We start from the raw sequence: 26,345 nt of genomic DNA, 5'->3' as shown, positions 1-26,345 counted from the left end.
CGCCAATGGGGGGGGGGCACACACGTTCGATCGCCAGAGGATTTTGCTGGTTTTGTCAAGCACATCATGTAACATGGTAGAGGGCATGCCTTAAGCACATTATTTGCAACTACAGCAAGCCCCACACAAGAATTACATCAGCGCTATTTTCTCTGTTCAAGTTCTGAAGAGTGGCTAGTTGGGCAATTTGCCTCAGCATCATAGGAAAATATAGCGCAAGAAACCTGAGGGAAATAGGGGCCGGGCTGAAGTTTATGTGTAAGGCGTCCAAAAACGGTTGTACTATACAGTTGTTGTACTATACAGGCCTAATATTTGCTGGAAATCTTGGCCAGATCTGCGCAGCTGTGGATGGAAAGTTGGGGCAGAGCAAATAGGAAAATGGGTGTGCTACCAAGCACCGTGGTTGTGTGGTATGGAAGTGGTATAGTATCCCATACCGTTATTGTGTGGGAAGTTCTCGTTTGGAGATGGGCTTGAATAACAGATTATTAGATCACAAGGCTTCTTTGAGGGGAGCACCTTGTTCAGACTCTATACACTGTAGTGAGTGCGGCTGTGTGCTCTTGCTGTCAAGTGCCAGGCTGCAATAGAGAAAGTTGGGCGAGAAATAGATGGAGCATTCTTAATTAGGAGATCTGGTGAGAAATGTGTAGTGAAGACCTCTATCACTCTGTATCCCAAAGAAATAGATTTCTTGAGCTCCAACCACTATTCCAAATCATCATTGTACTAGAATATTTTACAGTGCAACGGGTTAGATACGAATACAGAAGGGACCCAAATGTCCGTATCTAACCCATTGCACTGTAATATATTCTAGGATAAACATCCAGCAACTCGCGATCCTAAATCAAATGTTGTTTGTGCCTGTTTGGATTCTGGCCATGTGACTAGTAGCACTACTTTATAAGTTAATGTTTTTCAATAAAACTCAATAATTAGTGATAGTGCTGTGTTCATGAAGTTCTTTTCTTCGTACTTGTTCTTTTTCTGTGCTTAATTCCGCTATCACGTCCAAGTTTTCATAGGATTTAGGCATTTCTTAAGCTTTTGTCATTCTTTGGTGGCTGCAGAGTGGAGTAAAGTGTGGGATTGGGCTCGTCCTCGTCTCTTGTGTTACTATTCGGAAGTTTTTGCGCTGAGAAGTTCAATAATGCAGAGTGGAGCGTGCCGAGGCCAAGCCGCCATCACCATCTGCAACAACAGCAGCAGCAACAGCAGCCAAGGCGCTTCAAGCAAAGCCGCTCGGAGAGCGAGTCGGCGCCGCTGGTCCATCGGACCTCTGACACGCGCTGGAAGTCGGAGGACGGCAGATCGACGGCGACCCACTCGTATGGCCAGACGGTGCGAAACACGTGATTGACGCTCGTCACGTGCTGGGAAGGACTCCTTGCCTCTGTCCCATCTTAGCCTCCCCCCATGATGATGGGCTTCTGCCATTTTGCAACGCGTGAGTTTGTTCTTCGTACCTGTGACGAGGTGACGCCATTGGGGCGCCCTCATCGTACGCTGCCGCTTCGACCGATGTGCTCGCCAAACACCTCGGGTTTTACAAAGTGGCCCGAGGAAACACTTCCAGTTTGCCAGGCGTCACGGGAGCTGATTCAAGGGTGTCACACCTCGTCCTCAGCTAGTCAAGAGATGAGGTAGATAGAGCTGTGCCATGATTTATAGAGCCCGCGAAATTTTACTTTCCGGTCATTTGCTCTCAAGACTGGATGGTGCCCCATTCAGAAGGCTACACAAAAGAGTATGCTCTGTATTCATGCCGACGGCAGCAGCTACGGCGTTTTTTTACTTTTTTCAGCAGCGTTCATTGTAGTCGTTACTGTAAAATGTGTTGTTGCTAATTCTTGATCATTTATTTTCTCCCGTTTCTTCCCTTCATTGATAGTTCAGCAACAAATGTCAAGATTTTATATTACTTCATAATTATTCCTACGCGTTACAGAATATGCGGTACCCTTCAAGTCGGCTTTCACAGAGTCTGGCAGGCCTAGCGTGTACACAAAGGGCCCGTTTTTCTTTTAAGCAGAGCTGTTTGATGAGCACGTGATACATGACTACATAAATACTACTGTCAGTATAGGCTACAAATGTTATTGCGGCCAAGGATGCATCTGCTCCTGACCATGCCTCACGGATACGTGAGCAGACTGTCTGCAGCTGTGTTTGTATAAGGAAAGGCGTTTTTAAACCTACGTAACAGTAATCATGTTGACGGGACCTGCAACAATTCTAAATCAAGGCGTGTCGTCTTGCTCGTGGATGCGCCAATTGTATGCCATCGTGCTCACCGTTTGGAGACGACAAACTGGTTTTAGTGCCCACATTCTTCGTGCTGCTGTACATACTTGTTGTAATGTGTGTGTTTCAATCCCCGTTTTGACTCATCACAGTCGTGAGACGGGGCCTGGCCTTGTCTCAAGAGTGCGTGTATCGTTCTTTTTCTCGGTCTCTATTCACTGCTTTCTACTGCCACGATTGTCACTGACGAACGTCGGTATTTGAATTGGCATTGCTAAAGCACGGGGAACTTGCAAACTTCGAGCATACTTCCTTAAAAACGATGCTATCCTAAATCGTTGTGCCAGCTGTGGTAGATAGTGATACCAAACACGTTCCACTTCCTCAACTCCTCTTACCGCTGTTGAACCTGTACTTGGCTGTTTGCTTCACAAACATCCAACGGACTGCCTAAACACGTAGCGACTACTAGGAAGATTGAGCTTGTCCACAAATTTCTTTGTTCTTGCATATTTCTGCGACTGTAGTTGTCAACATGAGCAGGTGGGTTGACGACCCCTTTTGGCGGTGGGAGGATCACTTGCGCGAACTCTTCATAACCGGGTGCATGCTACTTCACCACTTAGGTTTCGAAAGGGGCGTAAGCTAGCCTCTATATTTGTTCATTTATAAATCATGGAACATGGAAATTTCCGGAAAGGGCACTAAAAAAAAAAAAAAGGCTTTACTCGTAATAGTGAATTGCTCTTTTAGATGGTCTGTCTTGTTCTTGTTCCTTCTTCTCTTCATGATTGCCTGAAACACCATGCTAACTGTGAGAAGACGCTTGGAAAGCGAGAAAACGCGAGAAAGAAAAATACCGTCATGTGGCCGCCAATTATTATGCAAGCGTTATTGCATAACAGACACATGAAAACGGTCAATGTTCTTCCGTGTCGCGAGGTCAATAATTGCTGCCATCTACATTTATTGTTGCCAGCATCTTGCTATAAGTGCTGTCTTTCCGGAATGTCTAAATCGAATTTGCATCGATAGCTTTCTCACGAGAACTTGCGCTGCACATGTTCTTCTCGTTGATTAATTTTTCTATCCTGCCTATCGCGACAGCCGTACTCGATTCCTTACGGGAATCGGTCCTATCGCACATATTTGAGTTGCTTGTACAAACTCTGTCGCCAAAAATCGGTTCATTTCTACTGGTTTTCTGTAGTGGTTCAGAGTCTGGTCAGGAGTATTCCATTTCCCGCTATGGCAATTGGTCTGAAATACCCGAGTCCTTGCTGTATAGGGGCGCTAAAGGGCAGCACGGAATTGGGCTCCGGTAGTTATTACGTTTCCGTGGTATTAAATTGACCATTTAATTAACCATGACCATTTAGGCCTGTTTGGTGAGTCGATAAAATATGTGTTGTAACTTGGGCGATGTCACCATGGAAGTAACCGCATCAATTCGCTTTTAAATCCTTTGTTCTAACAGCGTCTGCTCTGGCATTTCAGTGCTTTGTTTTAAAAAAGATAAGCATGGCATTCTAGAAGAAGTTACAATTGAGAACAAAAAAAAAGTTAAAAAAAAGGACTTCATCCGACACTGCCCAGGGCCAGAAAAAAACTGAAAAGGCACGAATGCTTGAAGCTCTTAAAACAAATCGAATATTGCACAGCTTCTTCCTGTCCTCTTATGGAATAGCCAGAACTGAAGAAAGAAAAAAAAATGGTATTTTTTAGGATAGTTTTTTCTTCTGTTGATTGTATAGTGCTACTGGTTGATGGAACATATGAAAGGTACACACATGACCACCTTTTTTTGAGCTATAGAACCTACAGTCATGCTTAACCAACACGCCCACTTTGCGATGCTTTACTGTGTGGACTGTTTGTGTCAAAGTAGGAAGTTGAAGTGAAAGTTCGTTATCCATTGCCCTGTTGATATGCTGTGCACAAACACGATACCTGACAATGAAATGTTTACACATGTTATTGGTCAATGGGAATCGCTTCGTATCATTTATACTATACGGAGAACCTGTTCCAACCTAGTGAAATAATTTGACTGCGCTGAATCGCAGCACACTTTAATACAGTACAACTTCCGTTGCCATTGAAATGACAGAAAAAGTGGGCCTGTCCACCCTTAAGGAAAGGATATACTTCTACAAGCACATAATGCTGTAACAGCAAACCTGGAGCTCAGGGTAGACCACATGAATATTTTATTCAGTCCCTTACTCATGTTTATTTATTACTTCTACAGAAAGGCTGACTGTCTAAACATTTCTATCCTATGAATTAGCGCGTGCTCTTAAGAACTGCGCATTTCATGAGAATATGGCGCAGCTAACTGTTTGCAGTATAATTATTTTTCATAATACTATGACGTAAAATCTACTGAATAAAAATGTTTAGAATGTGGTGCATTTTCTGTAGACTTGAAAACAATCGACAATATTCAGTTCTGGCAGATTGGATTCGCACTTGATTTGGTCTCAAACCTTACAAAAAAGGTCGGTATATTCAGGAAACGCCAACTGTTTACTTGTCACAAAAAGCACTAACTGCTTAGTAATTGAACGTAGTAAAATGCTGGTTAGTGAAATTTACTAATTAGTGTAAGTAAATTGATTAATGCTGACTCGAATAGTTAGTTCATCACTAGGTTCCTATTAACTGCGCTAGCAACTTAGTAACGGCCTTGTTTGCATACGAAACATGCGAAAATCCCCGTCGACACAGTTGTCTTGCCAGCGCAGATGGTTTGTCAACAAATTCATCAATGGAAAATTTTTTGCCCTGCCATAAAGAGAACTGTCTTCCAAGTGGAGAGAAGTAGAGTCCTCCACAAATAAGCTAACATTACCCGATAATGTTGCTGCATTGTTTTTAGCGACCCTTTACTGGAAAATGCCCTCAAAAAAGAAGCAACAAAAAATTATGCAGCAAGCATGCAGTGATCATGTTTCCATGGTGACAGCTAGCTTAGTATGCGTGAGAGTTTACTCGTGATGCATGTAACATTTGACATTTTCGTAGCAGCACACCTTTGTTCCCTGCGGGGATTCTCACGGTTCTTCGCATTATGTCGGGCAGTGTTCACTTGCCTACCATGGTCGTAGAGGGATGTGGTATCCTAATCATTGCATATTGCAAGTTTGTTTCCAGTATGTTTGCGTGTGGTATAATACTTTTATAGCATCTACTTGGCGGTTATCACGGTTTCTCTGCACAAAATCTAGAGAATTGCTTTCTTTTTTGCAACCTCAGGAAATGAAGACACCCGCTTTGCCAAATGACGCTTCATTTGCTACCCAGAGCTAAAACATAAGTGGTGTCTACTAAGAAGCATAAATAGAAACACATTTTCAGTACTTCGTCGCAGTATACTGCGAGTGCCATGGTGAGTTCATGTACCTGGTAGTGTCTTCAAATTCTTCATGTGTAATGGCTGTTCGGTGCGACGGGAGTGCACTGCACGGGTGCGACGCCATTTATCTGTCGGATGTTTAATGGCATTTTTCACAGCTTAATCTGGAGCGGGATGGAATGTTTTGCTGGTCGTTCACAATCAACTCCGCAATGCGTCGCTTTGACTTGCTGCTCCCAGGGACCGACTGGCATTGGGAACAGGACAAGAAGCTTGCGTCACTTCCGTTCGACGGCTTTGGTTGCCGTAAAGAACGTACTGAGTGGAAGTCGGCCATAGTTCCCGGTACATGCTTGTGTGATTCGTGCGTAATGATCCACACGTATTGTTTCGTGTGGAGCGATCTCAATTTACAACGGCAGATTCAGATCCGTGCAATATGAGCACTCGTTGGACAATTTCGGAGGCCGCTCCGGATCTTCCAGTTAAAAACACCATTCGACTTGTGGCAATGGGGTCATTCGTCCAGCGGAAAAAATCGTGATACTGATCTAGGCTCAGGTGTCATTTTTTTATCGAAGTTACAGACTACATACGCGCCTAAGCTATGCGCACTGTCGGGTATTTTACACTTTACATTATATCAAACAGAACAGTTTTTCTGCACTGAATGACCTAGTCTAGGCTAGACATGCCATCCCCAGCATTGTCAGAAATATGCTCAGGCCTTGCTCTTTAAACAGTTATCAATCTCCTAACATCTCTGACATGCGATCATTTTTCAACCATGTGTAGCGAAACAAGGCAGTTACGCCTTTGATGGTTAATACCTTTGTCTTCTTTTTTTAAATTTTGTTTGGAAGAGGGAACAAAGAAAACTGCACGTATTTTTGAATAGCACAATGTGCCCACACTATTTCAGCCCGTAGTTTTCTAGAATGCTTATGATGGTCAAGTTAAGAACGCCTCACTATCAGATGAGTGGTAAAGCTCAGAAATGCATATAAAACAAAGACCTTCATTCTTTTTTCACGAAATCTTTGCTTTACAATGTAAAGTCAATGCCGTGCTTGATTGCCAAAGAAATCGGGGTTCGCTAATGCTCCATGTACCTGGTAAAAACTCACAGAAGCTCTCTTATCAGCTTTTATCTTAACTTATCCGAATTGTTACCGAACACTTATGACAGTGGATGTAAGTTTTTCCCCATTGGAAGTTATCTTAAAAGAGAAGTTTAAGTCCATTACACGAAGACTACATTTACAAGATTTCGTTTTCTTGTAGCCGTGGTCCATAGTTATGGGCTTTCTTTTTTAGATCAGCAACTCGAACGTCACATACATATTTTTTTAATGTGTCGAGTTTTACTGACGTCAACCTTGTAGTTTACGAAACTTAAAAACAAAACATGAAAGCTTTGTACTTGTGCAGAATATGGTACTGAAGAATCGTGTATATATTTTTCCTGTCATATTGGCGTTACTTTGTTCATTTTATGTTTTTTTTTTCGGCAGAAGCATAACTGAACGACTATCTTCATCCGAATAGTACAGAAGCAGTTGCACTTCAGTAACGTCTAATATCACTTTCATTGACTCCCGATACTTCTAACACTCGTCAACAAGAAATATTTCAAGGAAAGGTCTGACATACATTCACTAATTTGTTTGCACTAAGACATTTTCAAGAGGCAATGCACACTTATTCTTCTTGTCACTCACAATTGTATTCATCAAAGAAAATGTGATGGCATAGCTGAGTGAATCCTGCGAAAATCACTCATAATGAAGTGTGTATGTATGATTCTAGTGGGGCATTCTATTTGCACCTCAGCAGCTCTGGGTCACATGGCCTGAGGGGGAACATCATTTGTGACGTTATTCATGGCATCACATAAAATAAATGACCTGGCACTAGTGGCGCTGGCTAGATAGTGAGGTTACTGGCACCTTAGTCACACTGGTCAACTACTGACGTTTCAGAAATAGCCATACTTATGCAATGCCAGGCAGAATCTTGCCTTTCATCCTGATTGCAAAGCGTAGTGGTGACATGCGTGATGTTTGTGTACAGGTCACATGACCTTGAGCTGTTAAATTGCAAGCAGACTATCCCGACTTTTGCCTTCATTTTATATACTCAGGGAATTGGACCTGTTGTTAGACTACAAATAAAAAAGTTACAGCTGATGTTTCTTGTTGGAGTCGCATGTGTTGCGAAAGATGAACTTTATTAAGCAATATATATGTTTTTCTTTGTAGTTTGATCATTTTCAATTACAAACCGATAATAAGCGTGCCTGAAAGGCATACGTGATTATTCTTTTATGGGACCACATACATCGTTTGCAGGGTAGGAGGGAAGCTGTAAACCCATGTCTCGCATCGAGCTGCGAAATAGAAGAAGCATAGGTGTCACTTTGGGGGAGGGGAGTCTCAAAGTGGGCTTGTTGGAATGGTATGTTTTTGACAACTACCGTAGCGCAGAGAAATAGGACGCCAGAAATGTAACAAAAAGGGGAGTGCCCTTCTTGCACTTCTTCTCGATGCCCATGGCTTCATGTATGCGCATTTAGCTGATTATGATTCGTGTAGTTCATAAAACTTCGAACCATCTCGCCACGATTTGTGATCTAAACATTCCACCAGAATCGCTCGCTGTTCAACTGACCACTTTTTTTTAAAGCAAAATGAAAAGAAGAGCTAGGTGCTACTGTGCGCTTAAAATACGACTGTAAAAGTATATATATTTACTAAGTAAAAAATTATCGCAATTTTGCCAGCGGGTGCCATCGAGCACAGTTGCGAAAGGGTCATCGTGGCTACCAGAGTGTTGTTCGTTGTGTGAAATCGAGGGAGAATTAAGCCTAAACATTCCGAATGGCCAGGACACTGCTGTGCCTGTCACCTCAGGGAAGACTCGAAAAATGTTGGTGGTAGGTATGAAAGTGTCGGGTGCCGTCCCGCGAATCACATTCCATTATGATTACTTATAACGCAGTCCTTACAAACATCTGCTGATAATTGTAAGGGTAATCCTTGTCTATTTTTATTTGCACATTTCTTGAAGCGCAAGCTCCCCTCCCTCGAATCCTACAAATTCCTAGAAAGGTCAAATACCACTCTACAGTTCCAGCTCTACTTTCGAAATGCTTGGCGATATATTCACAAGATGAATCTGTGGAGTGTTCTGATGAACGTTTCGTTCCAACTTGCGCTTTCCCGATACCTCTCAGCAATTTGCCTGTAGGGACTGTCATCATACTTTTAATATACACTTCAACATAAAGCGACATGCTTAAAGGGTTCATAAAAAAGAGATGAATACTAAACAGCTCCTATAACAATCTGTTGGTCCTTAGTAGTTTGTTTTTATGATATAAGTAAATGTCATTTTAACTACAGCCGATCTCTGGCACCCTAGCCTAGCTCATCTATTTTGCGGTGCATTTTCTAATAGCTGCCGGCGCGTCGTGTTTAGAAATATTGTCTTCTGCATCTGTGTTTTCACTTCAGTAAATCTGACACACTCATGCATGCTGTTATTTCGAACTTGCAGAACTTTGTTTATCAATTCTTTTTTTTTTCTTTGCGGGTAAACCTGGCCAGAGTCCCTGTTTTCGTGTTTTGACGCATATGCTGCGGGTATCGAGCTATTAGGTAGAAGATTACACGTCTCGGTGTATTGAGCATTTGAGATGAAAAAAAAAAAGGCACTGTTTTGTCAAATATGTAATTGAGCTAGAAACGAAGGAAGACAATGACTTTGTGGGTATGCATGCGCATAAGTACTTGTGATGAATCAACCGAAAGTATGAGTGAATGTTTGAGCTTTTAATGAAGTGTGAACTTCAGACTACATACAGTTGTTGCATTGCATTTCATTTCGTATTAATGCTGGAGTGTTTTCCTCTTTTATTTTTACGCCTGTGAAACTTAAAAAGAACGAAAGAAGGAGGACAAGGTATCGACAGAAGTGACACTTCCGCTTTCATTGTGGCTTGCGGGTGATAATTTATGCTCAGAATTAGCATGACTTTCGTGACGAGGTTTGTGACATCAGCGCACCCGAAGGGTGAACCACTTCAGAATTTCCTCTCGAACGGTGTACTGCGGTGCCTTTCAAGATGAATTTCTCAAAGAAACCTCTGCACTGGACACCGCTGTAGCTGCAGATGGTGCACTGTGGAACGAATATTCGTAGTACTGACTCAGCGTGCACTTGTTCTCTTTCTATACTGGCAGCATTCAGACTCACCTCAACCGTAGCCCTATTTGATTGCGCAGCATACATTGTATAAATGTGTTTAATGACACGGCTAGGCATCCACTTGGCAAGTAGAGTGCGAAAATCAATACAGGGCCGGTGCCTTCATATATACCTTAACGTTAACAAAAAATGAGCACGAGCCTACTTGATTGAACGTGATGATATACCAAATCCTACGGCATTGTAGAGCGTAAAAGGACTTCGCAAAGTGCAAACCTATTGTGGGTTGCTTGCCAATAGCGTTTGTTGATCTCTTTCTGAGAGTTGTTTACGTGCTTTATTCTTGTAGAGTTAAGTATTCTCTGGATAACCCGTAATATTAGCTGCTTGAAAACTTGTAGGTTTAAACTGTGAAGGCATCATCCATTTTGGACTCATGAGCTAAAATAATACGCCCCGACTTATTAGCGCCAAGGTTAAAAGTGCCTCTTTTTGAAGATCGCTCACACAGCTGTCGATTTCTGTGAACTTAACACAATGTGGTGAGACATGAACAATGTTATCGAATATCTTGCCGTGTTGGAGTGAGACTATAAATGAACAGAATCTGCTGCAATATCGCATCCATAGCATTTTCAATCGAACCTTCTGTTTACACATTATACTGTTAAATACATATAGTTCGAAGGATGCACATGCGGCAGCTGCGTCACTGTTCTGTGACACCGGATCTGGCGACATAAGCTTCTTATGGTTGGGTCATTGAACTCGAATTGGGCCTCGATAGGACTAGGCTTTCTGTCGCGAATGTTAACTATTTCGTCAGCTAGGGGTAGCTTTGCTACCCGCTGTAATTTCCGAGGGCAGTCTTCCATGACGAATTGAGCAAGAGGTGCAGATGTGAGCGCACGCGATCTTGTTGACCTGCCAAGCAGGAAGGACGCAACTGCAGGCTGCGCAGTATGGCTATTCTACCGCCGGCTAATGACGTCATATTGCTTTGTTGCAGCCATTCGAACAGTAAAAGCTCTTTCACAGCGAATGCGGGGCACACAAGTGGGCAAGCAGATTTTTAAAGTGAAGAAGCGGTAAAGGCGTGTGGCTGTTCAGACCGGTCCCGTTGTCTTCAGCCCTCACTTTCCGTGGGAGCAAAGCAATCGGGGAGCAATCCACCAATCTTCGGTGGACGTGTTGCCATCTTGCAACATTACGAGAAACTGCGCGCGCGTGTCTTATGCCCTCGTTGGCTGCAGCCAAAGCGGGCAACTTTTCCGCATGGAGAAAATTTTTGCCGGCGTGATTTGGGCAAGCGGCCGTGGGTTTTCCGCTTTTGTGGGTAATCCGCGTCCTCTTTCTGGATCCGCGCTTGGTGTGAACGCACCTCGTTCCCACTTGATAATAGCAACGGTCGTGTGACCATTTCCGACTTGTGACTAAAAGGCGATAGAGATGAGGTCACTATTACCGGAATTGAAGCCGCGGCCTCTTGTTTCGCCGAGGAACGTCAGCCATCTCTCCTGCTCTATTTATGTAGCTGTTCTGCTTTCTTCAATTGTATCTGAGAATGCGCAACTGACAGCATTTGCCAGAAATTAAATATCCATACTTATCCTCAGGTTATAGACACTGGGCACTTCCGAGCACGATCGGGCCCAATTCGAATAGAGCTTCTTTTTCGTGACTCACTTCTTGACGTAAGCCGTGGAAAGAAGCCAGTAATTATAGTGAAATGCGCCTATGATTGGGATCGACCACCATCGAAAATGCACACTGGTATTTGCTACATAGCACGTGCGCTTCAAAACTTCGCCTCCAGCGTTTACAGACTACATGTGTAAGGGCAAGCGAGAAAAAAGAAAAGTGTGCGGGCCCTTCTGTCTCGTGTTGCGAAGGCAATGGGTGAGAAAAAATGTAATTGGTCTAGATCATTGGTCCAACTTTATGGTAGCAAATACATCCATGTTCTCTTACTGCAGACCTGACGGTCACTGCGTTTGCACCGTGATGGCTTACTTTCACCACCTCCCATTGGCAGTCCTTGAAGCAGTACTGATATTTACATATTTTCGCAGTTTTATCACCTGTACCTCCAGCTTTGCCTGTGTTCAGGCAAAGCTGGAGAAGTCGATGGTGTTACGCATTGAGAAAAAAGGAAGTATTACTCTTGGCAAGTAAGAACGCCATAAAGCACTCAAGTTCGTTTTGTTGCAGGGACAGAAGGGCAGACAGACACTCGCAATTTCGTGATTCGCGTACTTAGATGCAGTTGCAGGGAAGTGACCACAACAATCTATCCTTGCTCTTCGTACCTACGCTCATATAAGGAGTAATACTTATATGTCTCTGTATAAAGTTTATCGTATTACGTGCCATGTAGACTATACATCACTTTGTATATTTCCATCTTTTTCTTCAGGGGGTCGCACTTACCCTTAGGTGCTGCCCTCAAAGTGCGTAAGTGTGTATGGTGTTCCCGGGTGGCCTCTTAACGCAATTGCGTACGCACAGCAACGTCGTGCTCAAAAGGACACAAAAGGGAAATCTTAGATCAGACCACATCTATAGTCGGTGACGCCAAGGTACAGTATTGTACGCTTACATAAGTGAAGACGAACCATGCTTCTATTGGCATCGTTATCTTTCAGGCTGGACTCTACTTTTCAGAGATTAGCAATTTCATTTTTTTTTAATGTGTACACAAACTGACGGGGCAAAATTTAAAATTAATGTGCCAGCTGTAATATGCGGCGATATCCCATAGTCTGAAGGCAGTCCAGCTCATAGCAAGCGCCCTTCCCCTAGCAGAAAAGTCACGAGACACCTTTTTATTTCGGAGGTTTCTAATCTAGGGATGTTGGTTGTCCCTGCCCTAATTAAAGTGGCAGAGTGATGCACGGAAAAATGAAAAAGGCAGATCGAATTGACAAATGCCAGTGAATAGATTTAAAAAAAGGATTGACAGTGCGTCTGGAACTTTCCTAAAATTTTATGTTGTGTGTTGTACTGTGAAAAAAAAAAAAAAGAATCGGATAAACACGAAAAGCAACAGGCAACTCAAGGTGTGGTATCAGAGTGATCACTACCGCAAATATTGTAATAGCAGGAAAGTTCAGTTTAGGATATTTAACGACCACTGTTCGGCTGAGCTACAAGCTCATTTCGACCAAAAGGAGATCTCTAATGCGCACCGATGTGTGCGAGTGTTTTTGTATGCGACGACTGGGAATGACTGGGAATCCAACCCGGAATCGTGTGACCAGGAGCTGAACGCCATGTTGATGAAGGTCACTTCAACTGTGACAATCTGCCTTCAAAACTCACTACTTTCGTGAGTGAACGAAAAACTGATCGGTATCCCTTTAGTGTCTCTTTAACGCATTTTTGGCCACCCGAGTTCTGAGTGGACAGCTGTTCGTAAAGCGTCTTACTTCTCTATCTCTCTATCGTGGTGCCAATGGGGCACGTCGTTGTATCTACGTCCCAAATCTAGACCACTATAGTTCTTTGCCTTGCACAGTCATCCATAATCGTATTTTTTAAATTTTTTAGCTACATCTTCACTCCCACACATTGTCCATTATTTGTATTATTTTTTTATACGTTGTTTGCCATGACTCGTAACGTGGGCTAACAGTTCGCTCAGAGTGGAGGGGAATTTGTCGCGTGAGTTCTATCGGGAATCGCCAGAACTTGAGGCGGCCGCAGGCAGTACATTTCTGCGGATGCTTTGTGATTCCATGCTTTATTTTTTCGTGTTAGTGAATAAACTCCCGTATATACGGCATTACGTTAAGTCGGCAGCCCTTCGACCTGCGTTTGAAAAGTTGTGGGATTTCGTGAAACAGTTTAGCCATGGCCTCAGTGATAAGCTGCGACAGCACGCAGCAATGGTGGGCTGCCCGAGTTCATCTCGGAGGCCACAATTTATCTGGCATCATCATGAAGCGAATCCAGGGTAAAACTGCCTAGAAAGCGAACTCGCCCACCTAATAAGGACAGATGACTGCAAGGTTAAGCTGAATCAAACACAGCCATTAAGTGTGTGCGAGGAAAATTTAAACAAAAAAATGGCAGAAAGGTGAAGGTATGTGAAAGCTTGCGACAAACACATCTGTAAAAATGGGTTGTGTGCTCGAAATGACGACTTGTCTTCAAGAAAGAAGTTCCAAGCTTGGAGAAGACAAATCTACTTGTTGAAACGTCAGCTGAACACACAACTTCTTCCAGTGCTGTAATGTCCACCAGCTCGTGCTATCCCAGAAGAATGATCGGCAGTATTCTGTTTCCATGCACTTAATATTGTCGATGAATTCGCACTGCAAGCTGCCAGTGTCCGAGCAAACTCAATTCGTAGAGCGACCGCATTGGAAAAGCATTGGTCCCGGGTTTGATCGCCTGACTAGGACGAATTTTTGCGAACTATAAAAAGCTTTGATTTCTGAGAGACACGTATTGCCTTCATTGCATCTTCATGCAGCGAACGTACGTTTGTAAATTTTGGTTTCTGTAAAAAGGGCGATTTCTATATATCGGCTTTGCAGTTCGACACAAATCAGGCCCCCGAGCTCACGTTTTGAGTCATGCAGGCACGCGAAACGGTAAACACCATGTGTTGACACTGCTATACCCGTATTTACTTTTTCTTTTCTCGCACGGAGACTGTCTCACTGTATTGTGTACTACCCTGCACATATTTCCCCTTCCACGCAGTAACACGTTGTTCTAGTCCCGATTCACAAGAGTGTGCTGTCCTCCAATATTCGATGCACCGGGCATGGTCAAATGCTCCTCGTCTCTTCTTGTTCTACATCTGTAGATACAGCAATTATTACTGTCCTCGTCTGATGAACTCCTTCCGCCAGATTGATTCTCTCGCCAACTTCGCTAGATGCAGTTCAAGCGAGACTTTGTCGTCGTACAGGTCGACAGTGTTTTTTTCGTTTTTACACAGTTTGGGCCCACCTGTGAAAAGTCGCCACCCATATCATCTCACGCTCACCTAGCTTTTCCAGGTCATGGCTCCGGGTCTATATGGTTGCTGTGAATACTTCTTTGACTAAACAGTGATGCTGGGCTTAGACACTGCCGTTTGCTGTTGCAAGCGGGAGCGTCTGTTTGCATCTCAATAGCTGGGGGCCACGTGATGCGAGCGCAAACGTCATCTGACGTCACTGGATTGATAGGGCGGTGTCTTTCTGTCGATCCACGCTCTGGCGGTGGTGATTTTGGCAACACAGTGAGAACCATAGGCGTGCGAAGGGTTCCCATAGGGAGGGGCATATTTTCATCGTAGTTCCCCTGCACGTACAAAAGGTCCCATTCAAAGGACAGCATGCTTCACAATGGATGAAAAAAATAATAAACACGAGGCAGCAGGGTACGCATTTAGACTGGTTGGTTCATCATTTAACCATACGGTGTAGTAGCGCAAATTCGACGGGGACGAAGAGGACAAGAAAACACGACACTCGTGTTAGCGAGTGTCGTGTTTTCTTGTCCTCTTCGTCCCCGTCGAATTTGCGCTACTACACCATATGTTTAAATGATGTCTCGCCAACTAGCCCAGCTCTCAACCCTACTGGTTGGTTCATGTTTAGTAATGGAAAAACAGCGATGACGAAGAGGAGAGACCGACCAACGCACTGCGTCCTTTCTTCTTACCGTTTTTTAGCTGTTTTTCTACTGAAAAATGTACTTATGACGTGCTTCAGACAATGGCCTCTTCGCGGGAGCAAAGGAGTGAAGTATGCAGTTCTTGGAATGAGGCATCCGGGGCTTTCGGTCGCCATTATCGTCAAAAACAGCCCCCCTCCCCTCCTATGCGCAAGCCTATGGTGAACATGATAAAATGTGGTAGCGCAGACAAAAGACACTGGCAAGAGAAGGCACATTCAAGACAACACAGCACGAACTATCAACAATAGTTTATTACACGCAGATTCCCCTAGTGTATGTACTCCACTACGCCATACGTCACATGTGCATAGCTCTCGCAATCATAAATTATAACCAACGTGCATGCATCAGCACATTACAACACTATATTTTTTCCACTTTTTTTGCTTATGATTCATGGTTGTGAGAGCTAAGCACATGTGACGAATGGCGTGGTGGAGTACTAGGCGGATCTGCGTGTAATAAACTGTTGTTGAAAGTTAGCGATGTATTGTCTCGATTGTGCCTTCTCTTGACCGTGTGCTTTGTCTGCGCTACCATATATTATCATGCTCACCATACAAACAAGCCCAAATCAGCACCCTATGGTGAGAACCACTAAGTGGCTCGGCGTGTATTACTGCCACCCCACCCCGGGACACGGGCCAACCACCACTGACACTGGAAAGGTAGCCATGAAGCATCAGGCAGAACTTTCCCTTCTGCGTAAAATTTTGGTTCATCACGTGGCTCCGAACTGTTGCAGTTAGTTGAAAGCTGGATAACTGAACGATAAGCGACAAGTAACTAAAGCGGCTACTACAATCACCCGGGTGGCATGCCTGACTCGTGTGTGGTTTGGTTCAACTGTTGTTGTTTTGTGCGTAGATGTTCTGTGTTCCGCACGGGTATCTTAAAAACGCGTCAGCACTGCAGTCTGCCACGTGCCATTCAAATCAGAGCCAGGTGAAGTGAGCGAAATTGTTGGCCACAACTTTCTGTCGTGAGCATTCTCAGCACTTATATGCACTGTAACGGTGACCGGTTATGTTACGACGCAGAAACACAAGAAATTCACCTTTCTGTACTTTGCAGAACGTGATCGCTGTTTCGCATCACACGAATGTGTTGGGAGAAGTGTTATTGGCAGTGTACAGTGTTCTTGCCCGGTTTGCTGCTTGCTCTGTTACTGTTAAAAAAGTACATGTTTTGTTGAATGTATTGTTAGAGTTGTGAACAGTGTTAGGGTGGTAATATTTGCGATCGATTTTTCCATTTTCATTCAGTGCGAATTGCAACCACGTATGTGTATAAATGTAACTTAACTTCATGGCCAACTGATTTGAACATGAAGCGCTGCTGATACGCAATAGCGCTCGTACGTGTAAACGAACGAGAGACAGTTCCTTGTATGTGAAATGGCACAGAGCCAGTTCTTGATACATGTCCATGTTGCATCGCCTAGGACTGCTGTGGAAAAATCATGGCCTCCATTTGACTCATGAGTCTAGGTATCTGCAGCTTCAAGGAATGCTGTCCGTTGTGTTTCTATACATTAGTGATTGGAGTTATCTATAGTGTCTTCGTCTAGCTTGTACAATCGTTGACTGTCTAACTAAGACCAAGTGCAACAGACATGCTTCAGTGTCCCATTTAACTATTGCATGATTCTGTGCAGAATAACACATATTGCTTGGGCTCCATCTCAGTAGTTTCCCTGAAAAGGCAATTATAGGTGATCAGCCACGCGTGCGGCCAGCAGATTATGGCACTCGCTTTCATGCAGTTATTCGGCAGTTCACGCTGGCCATAAAGTGGATGCATGGACGGCCGCTTTATTCTATCTGATCTTCTTTTCGTTAGCGCATTTAGAATGACGTAAGGATGAAAGTTTTCGTTTATATGATTCTCTTGCCGGTACACACGAAAAATTTGAAAAATTTACGCAAATTTAGACGACTAAGTCGGCCTTGAGAAGCGATTGCCACAGCTGACTGCCATTTCCACATTATGTTACTCTGCGAAGCCTGTGTACCACCTTGGTAAATTGGCAGTTTTCATCGAATCTCCCATTTGTCTGCAACATACGCATGCTACCAGTTATCCCCACTGGTGTATGGAAACATCAGCTTAATGAGCACCGTTATTTTGTATCACGCACAAAATCTCAATCCAGTCTACGGTTTCCCTGGATAGCCTAGGCATGGGGGCTGATGTGCCTATAGTGCTGCCGGTTGCACGTTGTCACAGCTTGTCCTAGTTCTGTGCTAGTGAACTACTTGATTGACTTCATCAACTGACACACGATGAGAATGAATAGTGTCTGCCCTATACGCGGAAAACTACTGTGATGGAGTGAACGGCACATAACTAGAGTAGGAGCCTATGGCTCACAGCTTGAAGCAAAAAGCATTGTGCAGCGCTCGTGTTTGCTTAGGTGTGTCTGTGCCGGAGAAATGAAAGCAGACTGCCAGTCGAGACACTTTCTTTTCTTATTCGTTTCGTAAGACCTGCACAGACATATCCGACTATGGTACCTGAAAAAAAAAACAGTTTTACATGACTGTACTTAAACAAGCACGTTGTTGTTTATCGTGGTCCAACAGCTTCGAAGACTACATTGATTACCTGTAGAAACGTGTGTGGGTTAACCAAAGAATTGCAAGGAAGCAGCTGTGGTTATTTCGACGCGCGTGTTCTTGCCCATTGTCGCAAGCACGCAACAGTTGAATTATGGGAAAAGAACCGTTCGCTTCATGTTTTCATCGATGTGTTGTGTTGTATACTTGATAGTGGTGTTTTTATTCGCACCGTAGTCAGAACTGTGTCCAGTATTTTTATCTGGTTACTGTACAGTGATGTACATATCTTGTGAAAGTATAGCTAACCGCTGCATTCTTTGTTGTTGAGTTTTTTAAACAGAAACGTGTGGCTCGTGAACGTTTTGTTCATGTGTCGACACATGCTGAGGAAGCCGTATATTTAACGTAGCTAGTCCAGGAAATTTCGCTTGACCAGTATGGCAGAAGTACAAGAAAAATACTGACATTAGTGAGGTTCCGGCACAAGGTTGAAACTTTCGTCTTTATTTTCCATTCTGCTAACAAACTGGTAATGGTTACATCGGCGACCAGAGAGTTTACAAATATTATTGATCAGCAAACTGAATTTTTGTGGAACACATTTAAGTCATGCTTGATAGTGTAGGAGGCACATGGCCATTGCGACGAGCTGCGCTTTTGAATAATGAAAACCAAAAACAGCTTTTACTGTACTGCTTTGTAAGCAAGGTAACGTGCAGTGAAATTTTAAAATTATGCTTGAATTATAAAGCTTCAAATTCGGTTATGCTACTTGTGAAGTCTGCTTGCTCAAACTAAAAAACTTTCACTGCAAAAAAGTTCACTGCAAATGGGGTGTACCTTTAGTTGATGGCATTTTAACAACGCGTACAATGATTTTTGACTTCACTCGGACATGCGTTCGTGAGCCTCATGGTACTTCATCAGGACAATAACTGAACATGTAATGCCACATGTCCTAGTTTGTTCAGTGTTCGTATTATAAGTTTTGGTCAGTAAATGTATGTCGAGTGCATTGTTTGAGTGATGTCAGTGCATCCCATTAAAGATTTGTTCTCTAAAGACAATGCCAATGTGTTTATTTCTCACTTTTGGCTAATAGCTGACCCAGGGAGGTTAGACAAAAATGCTGCAATGGAAAGTATGTCTCGCAAGAGGAGCCAGAGCTCCGCCATCTTATCATGGACACAATAAAAGGCTAGCTTACAGCAAAGAGCAACTAGTGATTCCTTCCCACATTCCCAGGATTTGAGGACATCTGTACCTGGCACCATCGCTCGGCGTCACCAGAAGCCTCCTGTCATAACTGAATGGCAAGCAGGCGAAAAAAATAATCTCTTGAAGAAAGCTGATTATGAAATACGTTCCTGGGTTTTGTACAGTAGAGACCTGGGACATTTTAGTGAAATTGCAGTATCACGCTAAAACGCGTGCAGCCCTCCAAGAAAACTGAACACCGCCCATTAAAAACACATGGGCTGCCATCGTAAAATATTAAACAATCCGGGAAACTTCGTGGTTTGTAGTGTGACACTGTACTTAAGTCTCCGCTGAATAGAACCGGGAGTTGTTTTAACATGAAAGTGTTTCATGCCGTGGTCCACCACAACTCCACTGACGCATTTCGGTCACGGATATGACATAAGAGATATACTAGCGCATTGCGTAGAAGAAAAAAAGAAAACGAGGAGAAAAAGTCTTGTCACCTGGCGTCGAACCTATGACCTCTCGCTCTGCAGGGCGAAACTACTAGGCCACAAAGCGTACGTTGTCCACCTCGCTAACAGCAAGCTATTTATATACGCCTTATACCATTTGGGGTCGGGAAAGCAGGGAGGTCACTTCGCTCGCTGCCGCGGCCGTGTTTACGAAAGTTGCCTGCTGTTCACTCACGATGAAGTAAGAATTGTGACAGTTGTTCGCGCTCGTCCTGTGTAAACTTGTCCGTTCGTTTCGTGCTTCTTTCTTTCTGTCAGAGCAGCGCGCTTTAAATGTCGAGCTTTGACAGTTGTTAGTCCGCGCTCATCTCGTGTATGCTGATTTCGGGCGTGCTTTCTGCTTCAGCTGCTGGCTGCAAGTTTCCAGCTGCTTGCCTTTCTACGCGTCGCATTAGAGTTCGATGCTGCAGCATTCATTCCCTCGCCCTTGCGGCGATACAATGCACAAAAGGCGCTCAACTCTTTCTGTGAAAACATGTTTCACTTTCGTGATATACCGATTCCTAGACAGAGGGATCATTGTTTTTTAGTTTTTTGTTTTGATAACTACTTGTTTTGTAAGGTATGAATTTTTTATCGCCTATTTCCGATTCAGTTTCGGGCACGGTGTAAGAATAGGTTGTTTCTGGAGAACACCGCTGTCACCGATGAGAGATATGCGGTACGTGGATATCACTCCAAATTCTGGTCATGTGCTACGAGTTTAAAACGGCTTATTGTTCCGGACATGTACTGTTCAACGGGTTGCTTTGTGTAACTTGTTTCAATAAATATCCGTCTTGGCTAATTTTATCACAGATCACGTTATCAATACTCATTCGGATGCTTAATTAATTTCGTCGGGCACCGCAATTAAGCTCTTGCATTTATCCTTACACTGGTATCAGCAGAGAAAGAACACACTTTTTTGATCGGGCGTCACACAAAAACGCTACGTTCTTGAGGTGAGGTATTGACATAATGCCGACTTCGGATTTGCCGCTAAAAAAAATGTGGGAGCTTCCACTCTAGGATTGCTTTTTTGAAACCTCCTCGAGCGGACCCAGGGATGTTATCAGACGTTTGTCGCAGTCTACCCGGCCTTTTGGCCACACATTGGTGAGTACGGTCCCCCCCCCCCCCCACGTATCTATGCGCCATTGTCAACGAGACCCAACTCACTTGTTCACGACACTTCAGACCGGTGGGATGCCGCCAAGGAGGATTAAAAAGATTGCTGGAGTGGAAATGATAGTGCAGAAGTGAAGCTGTTCCTCTGGCAAGATGGCGGTTGTGGCGGCCATCTTACTAGGGGCATAATAAAGTATCGCCGTTCAGTGACTAAAAACGAAGCGTTTCCCTCGCACGCCCAACGAGTTTAGTATGAGAACTTTTTCGGGTCACATAGTGCTCCAAGTGCGTCTTACAGTCACTACTTTTCCTTAGTGACCTTCTAATTGGAGGCAAAGTTCTTTGAAGATTCAGTCAGCCTTACTCGTTGCTGGGTGTTATTTCTTCGGGAACAGCTATCTTTTAATATATAACTAACGTAGCAGTTACATAACATACAAAAGCCAGTTCATCATTAAGTGGGCACTATCAGAAAAAGATTTCGCCACCGCCATCTTGGCAGTGGCAAAAGGTGGCTTCACTTCTGCTGGCAAGGCATTGCGGGAGCTTCCACTCCAGCAATTTTTCTTTAATCCTCCTTGGATGCCGCCGAGATTTCCTTATCTTGTTAGAAAGGGGGGGGGGGGGGTCTGTGTCATCTCATAAATTTATCATCTGATAAATTGCGAGTTGCTGATTTTGTTTTTGTCAAACAAAAGGCGAAACATCGTGGCTTACAGCGCGAAACATCCGGACGTAGACTAAAGAAAAGGACACGGTACAGCGCTGACTTTCAACTGAAAATATTATTGAAACAACTAATATATATACTATACGAACAGAAGACTGAGCCGGTCCACTCATTTGATCAAAATTATACACAGCGCAACAAGGCTTTGTTACGTGCACGCAATCCTACCACAAATAATGAAACACACAAAATCGCGTGTACGTGACAAAGCCTTGTTGCGCTGTGTATAATTTTGATCAAATGAGTGGACCGGCTCAGTCTTCTGTTCGTATAGTATATATATATTCATTTTTGGAATAGTATTTTCAGTTGAAAGTCAGCGCTGTACCGTTTCCTTTTCTCTAGTCTACGTCCGGATGTTTCACGCTGTAAGCCACGATGAGTTTTTACCATCTAGCCCTGTTTATCATCTTGCAAAAGTAATGAAATAAGTAGTGCCACAGCCTCATAGCAATGTCCCGGTTCAGGTTTTAAGAAACACCACAGATCTGAGCCCAGGCAGAGCGAAAAGCCTCCCATTTTTACTCAGGGCACTGTTATACTGTGCATGGCTTCCTTTCTTTCTTTAAGTTATCTCTAGTTTAAACGTGTTGATCACTTGGCGTAAGTCTGCCACTGCATCTGCATTAATTCTCAAGGAATGCAAGAAAGAAAAAAAATCAACGATGCCGCTGGTGCCCCCGTACCTCAGCCCATAAAAGGTAAATAAGAAAGTATACACACCTGATCGTACCAAGAAATTTTACAGGGTGTCCCAATAAACTTGTCAGCATGAGAATTGTCCTGCTTAGCAAGGGGATAGCGTCGCAGGTTCACATCATAACCTTTTATTTAGTCGACGTGCTTTATTACTTTCCTCACGCACAGCACATTCGTCGTTCAAGGCACAGTGATTACAAAAGTGAGAGGTAATACATGACTGAAAGCGCGTGGCATTAAGAAATTCGTGCACAAAAATGTGTGTGCTGTTCGCAATAAAACAAAGTGTCACCACGACAACTATATAAGCACCACATCAAATATCGAAAGAACGTTTTGGGAAACATATGCTCATTAATAAAAACTACATGCATTCTTAAGCACTTCACTCTCATATTGTTTTGGAATCGCATTCCATCACAGTTTTTGGCTGCAGACATTCATTGACTTTTCACTTTTGAGCAGCCGAGCGGGCGTGGAATTGCACCTCCTCCTTCATGGAAAGTTCCAATACATTTGAACATTCCGAGAAGGTAGGAACGTGTGGTGGTTGCATCCAGTGAATTGGAAGAGGCGCCCAGCTTCGTGGTTAATTCACTTTGCTTTGGAGAATAAAGTTGGCCACGAAGGGACATAACTGGAAAAACGTTCAGCGGTATTGCACATTTGCCGGCGCACTTCACATATCATGCACAAAAGTCTTTCTCAAGGCTCAGCAAATTTCGCACTCTGAGTGCTGCGACTTTGGTCTCTCATAAGTCAGTTCGCGCAGCAAGCTGACTTGTGCGAGGATAGATAATAATCTCCGATGATCTCACTGTCATCATGCGGTAACTGTCATGATGCGCATGCTATCACTGCTACGAGCGTTCAGACACTTGTGTTTGTCTATACAGCTTACATTGAGTGCCGTTGCTCTTTGCTCGACTAGGCCTACGTTATGGCTTTCAAAGCTTTCTCTTCTGGCTGTATTATTATCACCTCCTTTCGTTTTCTTCTTGTCGACTATGCACATATCACTTAAATATGCCCTTCTGCCTGAAGGCATCGCTTAGATGAGTAAGCTGTCTGCGCATTCGTCGAGACTGATTCACATAACTTCGGCCAAGTGAAAGCGAGCCATCGAGGGCTGAACAGAGCCCGTTGCTGTTAAAGCCATTATCGTGTCAATATCAAAGAATTTGGAATGTTTAAAACATCCAGCTTAGTTCTTCAGTGCTAATTTTTAAGGCCTCAGTTCACGGCATTTCTTCAGTGGTATCTGTATGCGTAACTGAGGGGCATACCCTTCGCGTGCAGTTCTTGCGCTTCGAGCTGCTTCTGCAAGTACCCTCCCCATTTTGTACCGCGCCGGATGGCCACCCTGAGAAGCCAGTTGAACATGTTCCTGAACGTCCTGTAGCGCAGCAGCAAGTTGAAGGTGAGCCAGATGAGGCAGTAGCTCCACCAATCGTACAGGCTGAGCGCCGCGTTGAAGTCCAGTCCGACCTGCCTCGCCCAGTAGGCCATCATGCCTTCATAGCTCAGGAAGATAACGAGCACGCGCACGGCGCTAATGATGTCCTTGCTCATGGCAGATGCCTCTGGGGACGCTTTGACGAGGCCGGGCTTGACGAGTTTCTCCTGCATTTCGAGGCAGACGTCGAACGTCTCACGGTAGCTGCCAGAGCACAGGTTGTACGCGTCGGTCATGCCGAGCTTGTAGCCGACGCACCTCCAGAAGTGGAGAACGCACTCGAGCTCGAACTCGCTGAGGAAGAGCCCCAGTTGGCGAGGGTGGAGCACCACGAGGCCGACGAAGGCGAACTGTGTCACTGCCATGTCCAGCTGAGACAGGTAAGTGGCGCCGGTGACAGGGCAGCGGCGGTTGCGCAGCTGACCGCTGACTTCGCGGTGCATCTGGCGCACTCTGGCGATGCTGAGCGCCGCCGCGTCGTCCGGGCTCCAGATGTCACCTTCGTACCAGCACTTGACGTGCCGCAAGGTGCTCAGGTAGCGCCGGTACAGAGCGGACAGCGTCGACGACCGGCCCGTGCTGACCAGAGGCTCCAGGATTGACGGCCTGGTCACCACCATGGCCAGTCCCACAAGGTGAGCGAAGAAGAAACTGCGGAGAGCAGTGGCAAACTGTGTTGAAAGAGGCGCTTCCAACAATGCTATCCATGATCAAGTCACTTTTACGAAACGTGTACGGCATAGTGATGTGCTGCATGAGTGTGTTACAAAATGATAATTCAGCAACACTAACGAGAACTCGCTGTTGGGCTAGTTGGTGCATGTCTGAAATAAATAGTCGATTTCGCGCAAAAATCACGACCACACAAAAGAAAACTCATAGACAGGGTTCACTTGTAACTGTTTATTCCCTGAGGAAACAGGCTATTATGAACCCACTTCTCGTCAATGCATGCGCAACATACTCGGGCCGTCGTTTACCTAATTACGCTATCGGACACATGCTCTCTGAATAACGTGCTTCCGACTCACACAGGATGAGTGAAGTTTTGCAGACGCAGTTAATAGGAATAAACAGTTGCAAACGAGCGCCCATCCTGCCTGTGTGCTTTTTCTTCTGTGTTGTCGTGATTTGGCGTGAAATCGACCATTTAATTCAGACTAATTGGAAGCCTGGCGAGACGCAAAGCATGCTGTGAGCGCCTGCGTTTCCCACAGGAAAATATTTCCAGTGTCACTCACCACGGTCCACTAATGCACTACCAATTTGCAGATATGTTTCTGAAGAGGTGTTTTAAACTGATGACGTTACCGTATGCCCATTTGTGTATCTGGTTTTAGAGTGCCTTGGTGGATTTCGTCGTGGATTTTCATTCCGCTGCTAAGCCAAACATAACGTTTTTGGCAGTAAGTCGATTCTTCAGCTGAGGATATGGGCCGGTGGCGAGTAGGGACAATTACAAAGTTTTCGTTGTGCATACCTGTTTACGATGGACCAAGACGACGACATTGCGGCAAGCCGAGAACATAAGGTGCTTCACCCTTTAAGAAGAGATAAGGATCTGCAGAGGGATGTAGAACACTGACGCCCAGCTGGCAAGATCAGGCAACAAGCAAAAAAAGACTTCCCGGCTCTCTGCGATGGTTCTTTTATTCCCCTCCGTTTTTGGCCCTGCATAACTGCAGCATCTGAGTGGCGATATCAGAGTTGCTTGGTTATGATTGAAAATTATCTGGCCGCATAATGCTGACCATCATGGCTACTTGGTGCTGCACGATAAAACAGTAAAGTAACACGACTTTCTAATTTTTTATCAGCCAGACTCAACACGGAGTGCTGGGCCGTCTTCAAGGCTTCTTGCCCGAACTGACGTCACGAAACCTTTATTCGTTTTAGCTGCGCTGGTTGCACTCTTAGCAGTTAAGCTAATTCAGCTCCCGCGGGTGACGGGAGGACGTCCCCTTTCTTCTGCCCTTTGCAGTTTGGTAAACCCAGGTTCCATCCTAAACACTTGTCTTGTCCTGTATATTTTGCCCCGCCGCGGTGGTCTAGTGGCTAAAATCCACGGCTGCTGACCCGCAGGTCGCGGGGTCAAATCCCGGCTGCGGCGGCTGCATTTCCGATGGAGGCGGAAAGGTGTAGGCCCGTGTGCTCAACCCCAGGTGGTCGAAATTTTCGAATCCCTCCGCTACGGCGTCTCTCATAATCGTATGGTGGTTTTGGGACGTTAAACCCCACATATCAATTAATGTCCTGTATATTTGCCGCCACCACATCCGTGTTGCTTTGTATACGGTGTACTTTTTTTTTCTTTAGTGTTAGGTGCTCTAGCGCTTTGATACAGGGGCTAACTCTCATGTCTAGAACGACGGTCGAGCTCGGACCAGCACTGCGCAGTTCGCAACGGCCCACATCTGAGCATGCGTGGTGCCTATGATCTATATACGTGCCTTGCAATTTCCGGCTTATCACCGTGGCTGCGGTGATATGCTTTGCTCTAAAGCACTAAAAAAAGTGCGATCGCCCGGTCAGGGTATCATATCACTGTTTGTTTGCCTTTTTTTCTGCGCTACATCGT

General features: G+C 44.5%; 2 protein-coding genes across 6 annotated transcripts in view; one reads left to right on the top strand and one right to left on the bottom strand.

Moving 5' to 3' along the window:
- The window catches only part of LOC119163963 (ras guanyl-releasing protein 3), a 182,260-nt gene that overhangs the window by 67,581 nt on the left and 88,334 nt on the right, over window positions 1-26,345 (top strand). The window contains exon 15 of one of the 3 annotated variants that reach the window (XM_037416052.2): window positions 1,163-14,897. The exons of the other annotated variants lie outside the window; for them this stretch is intronic. Coding sequence (XP_037271949.2) covers window positions 1,163-1,362 — 200 coding nt within the window. The 3' untranslated portion in view covers window positions 1,363-14,897. Of the gene's footprint in view, window positions 1-1,162; window positions 14,898-26,345 lie in introns of those variants that run through there. 3 annotated transcript variants of the gene reach the window in all.
- LOC119163961 (uncharacterized) overlaps window positions 22,424-26,345 on the bottom strand; it is a 29,954-nt gene continuing 26,032 nt past the window's right edge. For all 3 annotated transcript variants that reach the window (XM_075870794.1, XM_075870793.1, XM_037416049.2), the window contains one exon: window positions 22,424-24,418. In XM_075870794.1, the coding sequence (XP_075726909.1) occupies window positions 23,563-24,418 (856 nt within the window). In that variant the 3' untranslated portion in view covers window positions 22,424-23,562. The remainder of the gene's footprint in view (window positions 24,419-26,345) is intronic.

This window comes from Rhipicephalus microplus, chromosome 8 (genome assembly GCF_043290135.1).
Source record: "Rhipicephalus microplus isolate Deutch F79 chromosome 8, USDA_Rmic, whole genome shotgun sequence".
Lineage (NCBI taxonomy): Eukaryota > Metazoa > Arthropoda > Arachnida > Ixodida > Ixodidae > Rhipicephalus > Rhipicephalus microplus.
Note: the sequence above shows the minus strand (reverse complement) of the source record. Positions and strands in the feature narration are given on the sequence as shown.